We start from the raw sequence: 10,540 nt of genomic DNA on the forward strand, positions 1-10,540 counted from the left end.
AAGCGTGTTTGGATTCTTAGGCTCACCTTGCAAATCCACTTTGCAAAGAATGTCTGGTTTTGCTGCACTCTAGCAAACCCATCAATAGCTTTTAAAAACTATAAAACGATTAGTTATTACCAAGAGAAACAAGAAACTAAAGTGAACCACGTTAACATTAAGAACTTGTAGGAAAAAGGAAAATGCCAAGTTGCACACATTTCCAGAATCTGGCAAGACAAAAAACAAAAGAAAAACACAACTACATTATACTATTCTCTACTTACTTCCAGAAACTTCACAATAGCATTTACAACTTTTAAAGTTCACTTTTCAGTGAAGCAATTAAGCAAGCAGAGAGAGTTTTGCTCCCATGAAGATGGTTGCCTTTCTGGCACTGTTTCTCACCTCTTCAGGGTTCAATGGAATCGCTCTTCTAGAATTTTACAAGGGGTTATTTTTCTAAGAGGTAGTGATCAGTCACTACATTCTTCAGGTGGCAAAGTATTTATACCCATCCCAGTCCAAATTGTGGGGCAGCTGCAAGGTGGTGAGATGCGCGTTTGAAGGGGAGGGGGGAAAAGGAGAGGACTACAGTTCTGTCTTCCCCTTTTGGCATCTCTCCCCAGCATAGAGGGAGAAGTCAGAATTAAATACCCCAATCTTTGGGCCTTGTTCAGGCACTTCCCAGAATGTTTGATTTGGTCTTTTGTTCTTAAAGTGTTTTAAGATAATAAAAGCAGGTGTTGCCATGAATTTAAGCATGATTTTAGTCAGAATGCTAACAGGTTTCACAGATCACTTTTAATCCTACTAAGAGGTGCTCTTTCACCATTACTCTTGAGAATACAAAGTAAGATAGAATCTATAGTCACCTGTTTAGTAAGAAGTTCCATGCATAATGCACCTCCACCCAGGACATACCTAAAAATAAATACTATATTAGAAGCAGTGAAATTACTACTTTTATTATCTCTGTTGAGATCAGTTAATTAAAAAAAATATCACAGTCATAGGATCTTAGGCTGCACAGGGTTAGTCTGTCATACTGTTTTCACAGCTATAAATAAAACTGGTGAGAATTGGTGATCTACAGAGCTGATTAAGGCCTTACAAGGGAAACTAATTTGCTTTGCCCAGATGAGGAAGGGCTTAGTAAGAATCAATAATTCAGCTAACCTGCACAGTTGTTTATACTCTCAAAAGTGAAAAAAGTGTGGAGGAGGATTGCTATTTGTGATAGTTCTGTTGTGGATGTAGTATTTGCATGTAGTTTTTAAAAGTAACTTCCATAAAGGAATGTAACAATTCCAAAAACTTCATAATGGTGTGTAATGCCCTCTGCTCTACAGAGGACATAGGCTAGAGAAAGCCATATTTAATCTTAACTCAGCTTTTCCTAAAATACTTTGCTACTTCTGGTCCAAAAATGACCCCAGATACACTGCATTTATTAGTAATCTGCAATCCACAACATGTTAGAGCATTACAGAACCAGTAATGGAGTGGGTTAAGTTCACAAAATGCAGAATGGCTTCTTAGTCTGGACTACTTGGGGGCATTCCAGACATACTTCCGAATTAGAATTGTGTTACATTCCTCTGCAAACAGTCATTATAAATCCAGGCCCAGTGAGTTATTAACCCTTTTTTTCCCCAGCAATGTTGTTTTGTGCTGTTCTGATATTATCTACATACTGACAGCAGTAGGGATATTTACCATCTAACATTTATTAAAATTAAGTTTGGCACAGGTTAAAACAAAGTCAGAACAAGCATCATTTCCACAGGCTCTGACTTCTGAAGGGAAAAAGAAAGAGCAAAAGCCCCGTATCTGAGAACTCATTTTAGGAGGGTGATAAGAGTGCACTGCAAATTGATCAATTGTATTGCCTCCCCTCCAATACCTACAACGTTTCTGCTATATATGCCAGCTAAGGTACTGCAACCATATTTCTGAGATCACTTTATGGAGCAAGAATGTCATTAAGTTGAAAACACTCTTGGGCTACACCTGCGCTAAACTTTTTCATAACACTTCCTGTTACCAGAGGCCCAGCGTAACACCATTGAGTCAACCTGCTCTGCAAGATGATGCAGAGTTAAAACCATCAATGGTTACCTTTAGTGCTACTGCACTCCTACAATAATGGAGGGTCAGAAAAAAGTTGGCGTGGTTGAACACAGAGGTCACTACTTGGAAATTACCATTCCTGAGATCAGTCTCCATGGTTTTGCTAGAATACATGCATTTTGAGAAGACTCTGAACTCCAAAAGTACCCCATCTCCCCATACAAGAAAGGAACATTCAATGACGTTTCTACTGTAAAACAGGTCTTAAAAGATTGGATTTAAAACTTACCCTCCTGTAAGCACAGGAGACACCACTCGCACAAAGGGAGGATCAAAAGGAAAGTTATCCTGAAAAGCACAGATACAAAGGTTTAAATGCTAAGCTTCAACATGAGTACCCAAGAGAAGGGTGTTTCAGCTACCTCTTTTGGACCACAGTCCCATACAGATTTTTGGAAGCTGAACATATTCATCTCTCATTTATTCAGAAATAACTAATTGCCCAGAAAATCAGCTATGGAAGATTTTTTGTATATTACTAGATTATTTTTTGAAAAGTATGCCATCACCCCGAGCAGACATTGCTTATAGATTATTTAAACCAGTATCTACTTTGAGATAGTAATTTTAACCCCAGTATTCTTCTGATAATCACTTACCTTAAAAGAGAAATTGAGCAAAATATATTCTACACCTTCTTTTTCTTTTAAGACCTGAAGATCACTATGTAATGGGCTGTCTGGATCAACCCTAGAAGTTACAGGTGAAAGAAAAAGAACAAAAGAATTAAGTCAATCACTTACTTTTCCATAAAAGAAGATGCTCTTTAAGGTCTTATACAAACAAGTAGGGGAATGCACTTGCAGTAGCACAAACAGTAGCAGCACAAATCTGTGCCGGAATGCATGCCCCTGCACATGCATTTTGTTGAGGAATGCATTGTTTCACTGTGGACAAACTGCCTGTGCCTCGCTCCTCCTGGCTCCCAGCATGCTGGAGCAGCTGGGGCACAAATGGAGCACAGAGACACTCTGGCCAGCAAATCTCAGAAGCAGATTTTGCCCCTGTGCTGCAAATTTGTATCACAGGACAAGTTTCAACATTCCACACATGTAACTATGGGGTGACAAATTACGTTTGTGGTACCACAAACTGCATGCCCCTGCTTGTCTGGATATGGGTCGAGTCTTATCTACTTCCATGTATTTGCAGTTTCAAAAAAACTGTAAAAAATTCAAGATCAGTTACAAAGTAAGTAATTAGCAAGAAAATCTCCCACCATTCCTGATGTTTTTCTCCACATTCTTAATAGAGATATTCAAAACCCTCTTGTTGTTTGAAAGAGGAAGTTATTGTTTCTCATAGTTGATATGCTACTAAAAATTAACAGCTTTTAAATGAAGGGACTGAAATAATGCTTTAAGTTTTAAGGCCAGACTGTCATATGTGAAAAGATTTCTGCATCAGATTTGATGATAAATTCTTCAATTTTGGAATGAGTAACATCAGTCACAGAATTTCAATACCTTTGTTTATAGCAAGAGGCTGATGGTAGGGCTACAAATAGCTTGCAACCTGGTTATGAGTTCTTGCAGAATTGGGTTAATTCTGTGTCAGGAACTGGTACCTTCATAGGCTTGAATAAGGACAGATGCTATATTTAAGAACACAAAATATGAGGGGACCTTCTGAGTCACTAAGTCCACTCCCTTGCTGTAAACACATGGGGTGGGCAATTCGGGCAGAAGGCCGCTTACTGAGTTTTGGCAAGCCAAATCGAGGGCCACATGACAGGCAGCCAGGGGCAGATAAATATTGATTTTCTAAATTTTTAGGGGACCCACAGGCTGGATAGAATGGCCTGGCAGGCTGCATCCCGCACCTGTTCCAATTAGTACTCTGCTCCTGTTTCAATCTGAAGATGGGCAACTAGAACTGTTCACAGTAGTTCAGAGATCTGGTACAATGGTTTGAATATTTTGTTACATATCTGCTGGATGCACTGCGCACTGTACTGCAGAACAGGGACTTCCCTTTGCAAGTCAACATAACAGTCATCACTCCTGGTTTGAACAATGACTTGCCTGCATACCTAGAAATCCTCTTTCAAATTCCAAAGGAATTTTCACTGCTGGATCAAACAGATCCATGCAGGGGAGGTTTTTTCCCCCCTAAAGCAATGCACACACATCCATGCAGTTCTACAATGGACTTCAGACTGGATGGACACAATCCTCTCTATTGCTTCTAAAGATAGATGCCACTCACCTTGTTTGTGGTATGGTTTTCCTTCCTAAAGTTAATTTGTGCAAAGGTAGTGGGTTACCCTTTCAGCAGGGGTAATTTCCAAGAGAAGTGGTACTTAAAAAAAACCAAACTTCAAACAAAGCCACAAAACCCCCCAAACAAAACCTATTACCTATCAATACAGGTAGACGTTTATAATAAGTATAACTGCTTAGGGGAAACTTATTAATTAAAATGCCTTTTTAGGACAATGAGACATTAGCCAATACGGGCAGTAAAAGCATTACACAAGTGAGGATGTTACTGCTCTCATTTCATAATTCCTGAACAGATAGGGGAACTGTTACATTGACAAACAGATTCTCATGTCACTGCTGAGTTGTACCATTAGAGAGAGATGTTAAGGCCAGCAACACAGTTGTTACTCTTGCTATGCTAAGAGTGAACCCAAATCTTCTTTCTTCAGAAAAAAGTTACTCACAAGCAGTCTGTATAATGAATTTAAGCTCAAGAGGTTTTATTTTTGGGGCATGGTTTGGGTAAAGAATTTCAGAAGTTACAAAGGTTTCCTGAGAGCACACCAGATTGATAGTGCAGAAGAGCGTATTCAGTGCCAGCTCTACCTAGCTATTAGGCTTATGCAAAGCGGCTAGCATTTGGTTCGGATTCAACCAATGAGGGGGACAGTGATTTGATTTGGTGATTCAAATCAGTGTCCCAAATCAATTCGGTTGAATCCGATTCAGAAATTCGACCGCTGCCGAATTGGCCGAATCTCCAAATTGGACAGGTACCATTCCCTGCCTACCCTCCAGCGCCGTCAATGGCTGCCCTGCCCAGCCCCAACTCTTTTTTTTTTTTTTTTTTTTTTAAAAGCCCCCACTACCAGGCGGGGAGGGAGGGGTGATCCCCGCTGCCCCACACTGCCCCGTGCTGGGTGGGGGGCTCTGCCACACGCCCCCAGAAGCCCCAGTACAGCAGCTGGTCGAGTGGAAGCTTTTTTTTAAAATTTTTTTTATTTGTACTTTTTAGGGGAGCTGGGGCTGGGCAAGGCAGCCATGGTGGAGTGGAGGAGGGTTCGTGGTACAGCCCCCCATGCAGCATGGGGTAGTGGGGGGGCAGCAGGGATCACCTCTTCCTCCTCCACTTGGCAGAAGCCTGAGGTTTTTCATTTTGTTTTTATTTATTTATTTATTTATTTATTAGAAAGAGCCAGGACCTGAAGCTGGGTAGGGCAGCCATGGTTCCCTCCCCCCACTTATCGGCACAGTCTGGGTCCAGCTTCCTGCGGCAGCAAGCAGGGACTGCCCAAATCGCCAAACCTCTCAGAATCTTTTTCAAATCAATTCAGACCTTTTTACTGGTTTCCCGATTTGATTCGGATTCAGAGATTCGGCCACTCCAGAGGTGGAGAAGAAAGAGCCGAATTGGGCTGAACCTCCTCCAAATCAAATCGGACCCTGAAGCTTTGTACACCCCTACTAGCTATACATTTCAGTCCCAGCATGCTTCCAGTTGGAGTCCTCTGGCCATGAAAGCCCAATAGCACACACCAGTTAGACCATACTGTCATCCCTTCAACAGTGTCAATACAGGATACTGCTTTGTGAAGTTAAGAAAAAAAAAATCACTTACTTTAAAAGTTTAACGTGCCACTCATACAGGCTGTCATTTACAAGTTCCACTGAATAAATCCCTGTGGAAACATCAGACAAATAAAATTTTCTTTCAGTAATTGACTGAATGGTTTTTATTAATTTTTTAAAAAATTAGAATCTTCTCTCTAAGTGCCTTTAGCACAGTCTATAAATAAAAGCAGTGGTTAATCCGCTATATGCGTGGATAAGGTACTGGTATCAAGCTGTACACCTTAAGGAAAAGTGCAAGAAGGTCATTAGTTTAACACTTAAAAGCATCAATGGAAATACCATTTGAATCCAGGGTGTCCTATGGTCCCATTAATAGTATATTTCTGCCACTTCAATTCAAGCAGAGCAGTAAGCAGTCAGCAACTGCACTAAGATAAGCAGCTCAGCAGTAAGACTGCCTTGAGGCTTTCCTGGGAGCTAGTGACTTTGGGTGTCCGATTTGTGCTCAAGTTTGCATAGTGCCTGGTGTGTGGTTTTTCTAGTGTGGCTTTTTTTTCCCCTTCCCCCATGCCCTCTTTCTTCTCTACCTCTGGAGTGATCGATTGACAGGACTTGGTCTGTCTGGGCCTGCTTTATCTAATTAAGGGGTGGAATGAGGCTAGGCAGTCCCCAGCAGAGAGAGAGGAAGAAACAGAGAAGCAAACAGATCCAGGGAGCAGGAGCCTGTGTGGGCTGCACAAGGCACCAGGTGTCAATGTTTTGTGTGTGGGTTTCTGTTCAGTGGGTCTGTTTGTTTTCAGCTTAGGTGTTCTCCAGGGAGGAAAGGAAGCACAAATGGAGGCTGGGTCAGCAGTTGTGACCTGCACGGGATGTGCCATGTTTGTGTCCCTCCCAGAGGGTCAGGACCACTTCTTTTGCACCAAGTCTAAGTTCATGTGTGCCCCGGAGGAAGAGATTTAAAGGTCTGAAGCATGGGTATCTATATTACAATTACATCAAGAAAAAGGAAGAAGATTATTTAGACAGGAGTTATGAGAGGTTGATACTGGAGAGGCTAAAGGGAAATTAAGAGACATGGCAGCATACGACTACTTGAAGCAGCCCCCCCCCACCCAGAATTGAAGAGTGGACTTAAGTCAGCAACTGCTTTCAAGCACTCTGTGGTGGAACAGCTGAGAAGTCGGACCAGAGGACATCAGCAGGCATGATGCAGAGCAGTGCTTCTCAACCTTTTTTGCACCAGGACCCATCTATAAACATCAATGGCCAGGCCCGACACAGTAAATACTTTAAGTAGAAAACACACAAGTATTTTGGCCCCAAAATACTTATTACTCACTACAAATTAAAGTAGCTCTATAGTCTTCAATTTAAAAGAAGAATCAACACCAACAGTAAAACATTAACAGCAATATCAACATGTGGCCCTCTATTACTCCCAACTGACAATCATCACTGCACAATTTGCACAATGCAAATTGCTGGCGCCCCTCACTCCTGACCCACAGCTCCCTGGCCCCTCAGGCCATGCTGGTGCCCCTCACTCCCAACCTGCAGCCCCCTGCCTCCCCAGTGGTGCTGTAGCAGGGCCCCCAACTGCCTCTGTCCCACTGGACCAGAGCGTGGTGGCTGTGGCCTGTTAACATAGGTAGAGCCCCACCTTATTCAATATCCATTACCTTTAGTAACAGTACATTTACATACAGATTGACTACGAATGCACACTAGTCTGAATACAGAATGTCATAATTCAAATGCAAGGAGCCAACGCTACTAGAAAGATAAACAATCTGGAGTGGAATTACAAATAATAAGAAAGATCATCATCACTATTAGGTGTAGACAGACCAGGGTGGGTAAAATATAGCCTGTGGGCTGTATCCAGCCCATCAAGGGATTTTATCCAGTTCACAGTGGGTCCTTGACCCTGCCTGGCCCAGGACCAGACCCAGGCCATTGGGCACGTGGCTGGTCCTGCCACCCCCAGGTGCAAGCCTGGGGAGTGGTATGGCAGCCAAACTCCACTTCCCAGCAGCCCAGGCTCCTTCTAGCTGATGCTGCTGGCGTCTCCACCACTGTTGCACCTAGCCCCGGTGTCTGGGCAGTCCAGCCTGTCCACCCCCATGCCCATCACTGGGGCGCCAGACGAAGTGGGTGGGAAGGGTCTCCATGGATACCAGCCACGACCTCCGTGGGCAGGACACACTTGGCTGGGTGGATAGGATGGAGCCTTTGGCAGGGGGGAGTAGCCTCCGGGAGCAGGGCAGATGGGTGGGGGCCAGGATTGTGGGGTGGTGACAGCGTGGGGCCAGGGCTGAGGCTAAACCACAATCCACTCCTTGCGTGTCTTTGCCATTCCATCTGCCTGGCCAAGTGCGCCCCGCCTGGAGGGTCCTAGCTGGGTCTCCATAGAGACCCTGCCCACTCCATCCAGTGTCCCCAGCAGTGGGTGTGAAGTGGATGGGCCTGGGCCAGATTGTATCAGTTGCCACCTCCCACCTCCCAACTTCTGCACTGTGCCAGCACTCCTGCTCCCCCGCACCCCTGCTCTCAACAGCCCACCCCAGGCTAGATAATCCAAAAGCAACTCAAAAAGCAGGATGGGGAGATTGGAGTGAAAAAAAAAAAAAAAAAGAATGACAGGCTACCAGGAGGCCTGTGAAGAAAGTATATTTGGGACTATTCCTTTTATATTTTAGACGATGCTGAATTAGAGGCGGGGGTATAGCTCTCTAGGTTAAGGCTACATGTCCCTGCAAGCTGATATTGGTGCCCAGGGTGGACGACTGGAGACCCTCTGGATTAAAATCCGTGGGGAACACGGCACAGGGGACACCACGGTGGGAGTCTACTACAGACCTCCCACTCAAAGTCCTGAGCTTGACCAGGAGTTTGCCCGGGAACTGGCTGAGTTCGCATGCTTCAGGACCATGGTTGTCATGGGTGACTTCAACTACCCAGACATCTCATGGGAGGATCCCTCAACAAAACTGGAGTGGTTGCAAAGCTTCTTATCGTGCATGGATGACCTCTACCTAACTCAAGAAGTCTATGGGCCAACAAGAGGTAAAGCATTGCTTGACCTGGTATGACCTAATCAGCCACCTAGTGATTGATGGGATCCTGGGTGACAGCGACCACGAGCTGATCACCTTCACCATCTGCCGTAAAGCTGGCAAGTCAGTCAGCAATACAGAAAGAAGTCCTTGACTTTAGGAAAACAGACTTCGACAAGCTCAGGAGGCTTGTCAGTAAGGCCCTAAGGGACCATGACCCCAGGGGGAGGGGAATTCAGGAAAAGTGGTTGCTCCACAAGGGAGTGATCCTTGATGCACAAGCTAAGTCTATTCCATCTTGGAGGAAAGGCAAGAGGGCACAGCACCCCCCCTTGGCTCTCCAGGGATCTAGCAGACCTCCTGAGGCTAAAAAGAAAGGCCTACAAAGAATGGAGGATGGGATTCACTTCCAAGGAGGAATATTCTGCACTGGACTGGTCCTGCAGGGAGCAAACCAGGAAAGCCAAGGTTGCAACTGAACTCTAACTAGCTTTGAGCATCAAGGACAATAAAAAAAAAAGTCCTTTTTCAGATATGTGGGGAGCCAGAGGAAAAGCAAGGGCAACACTGGACTCCTGCTGAACCAGATAGGACAACTGACACCCAGGAAAAAGCCAACTTATTAAAATGGGTATTTTGCGTCGGTCTTTCATCAATCCCATGGGATGCCCACGCTCACTACAGTACAGGGAGGTCCTGGTAAGGGAGATCCCCTGCCCTCCATCAATGCTGACCTCATGAAGGAACACCTTGAGAGGCTGGATATATTCAAATCAGCCGGCCCTGACAATCTACACCTCAGGGTACTCAGGGAGCTGGCGAGTATCATAGCTCAGCCCCTGCCACGGATCTTTGAGAACTCCTGGCACTCTGGTGTAGTGCCCGAAGACTGGAAGAAGGCCAATGTGGTGCCGATCTTCAAGAAAGGGAGGAAAGTGGATCCGGCAAACTACAGGCCCATCAGCCTGACCTCTATCTTGAGGAAGGTCTTAGAAAAGTTTATGAAAGAGGCCATCTTTAAAGGACTGGCTGATGCCAACATCCTGAAGGATAGCCAGCATGGGTTTGTTGTGGGTAGGTCTTGCTTGACCAATCTCATTTCCTTTTATGACCAGGTGACCTATCACCTGGACAAGGGAGAGGAGAGTGATGTCATATCTTGACTTCAAAAAAGCCTTCAATCAGGTATCCCATGATCACCTCTTGGCGAAACTGGCCAGTTGTGGCGTTGGATCCACCACGATCCACTGACTGGGAAACTGCCTCCATGGTCAGACCCAGAGGGTGGTAACTGATGGAAGTCACTTGTCATGGTGCCCTGTGACCAGTGGGGTCCCCCAAGGCTCTGTCCTTGGACCCATATTGTTCAACATCTTCATTAATGATGTAGGCATTGCAGTCAGAAGCGGACTGGCCAAGTTCACCAATGACACCAAACTTTGGGGCAAAGCATCCACACCAGAGGATAAGCAGGTGATCCAGGCTGACCTGGACAGGCTCAGCAAATGGGCGGACAAGAACCTGATGGCATTTAAACACTGAAAAATGCAAGGTTCTCCACCTTGGGAGGAAAAACCTGCAGCATCCTTATAGGCT

At 44.8% G+C, this 10,540-nt stretch overlaps 1 protein-coding gene across 1 annotated transcript in view; it reads right to left on the bottom strand.

Annotated features, from left to right (window-relative positions):
* UBE2Q2 (ubiquitin conjugating enzyme E2 Q2) overlaps positions 1-10,540 on the bottom strand; it is a gene marked incomplete at its 5' end in the record, with an annotated part of 58,736 nt that overhangs the window by 6,219 nt on the left and 41,977 nt on the right. Inside the window, 4 exons of the mRNA XM_019533369.1 lie at positions 855-903; positions 2,342-2,400; positions 2,712-2,802; positions 5,935-5,995. Of these exons, the coding sequence (XP_019388914.1) occupies positions 855-903; positions 2,342-2,400; positions 2,712-2,802; positions 5,935-5,995 (260 nt within the window). The remainder of the gene's footprint in view (positions 1-854; positions 904-2,341; positions 2,401-2,711; positions 2,803-5,934; positions 5,996-10,540) is intronic.

The sequence above is a fragment of the Crocodylus porosus genome, unplaced genomic scaffold, assembly GCF_001723895.1.
Source record: "Crocodylus porosus isolate Cpor-Errol unplaced genomic scaffold, CroPor_comp1, whole genome shotgun sequence".
In the NCBI taxonomy this organism is placed as follows: Eukaryota; Metazoa; Chordata; order Crocodylia; family Crocodylidae; genus Crocodylus; species Crocodylus porosus.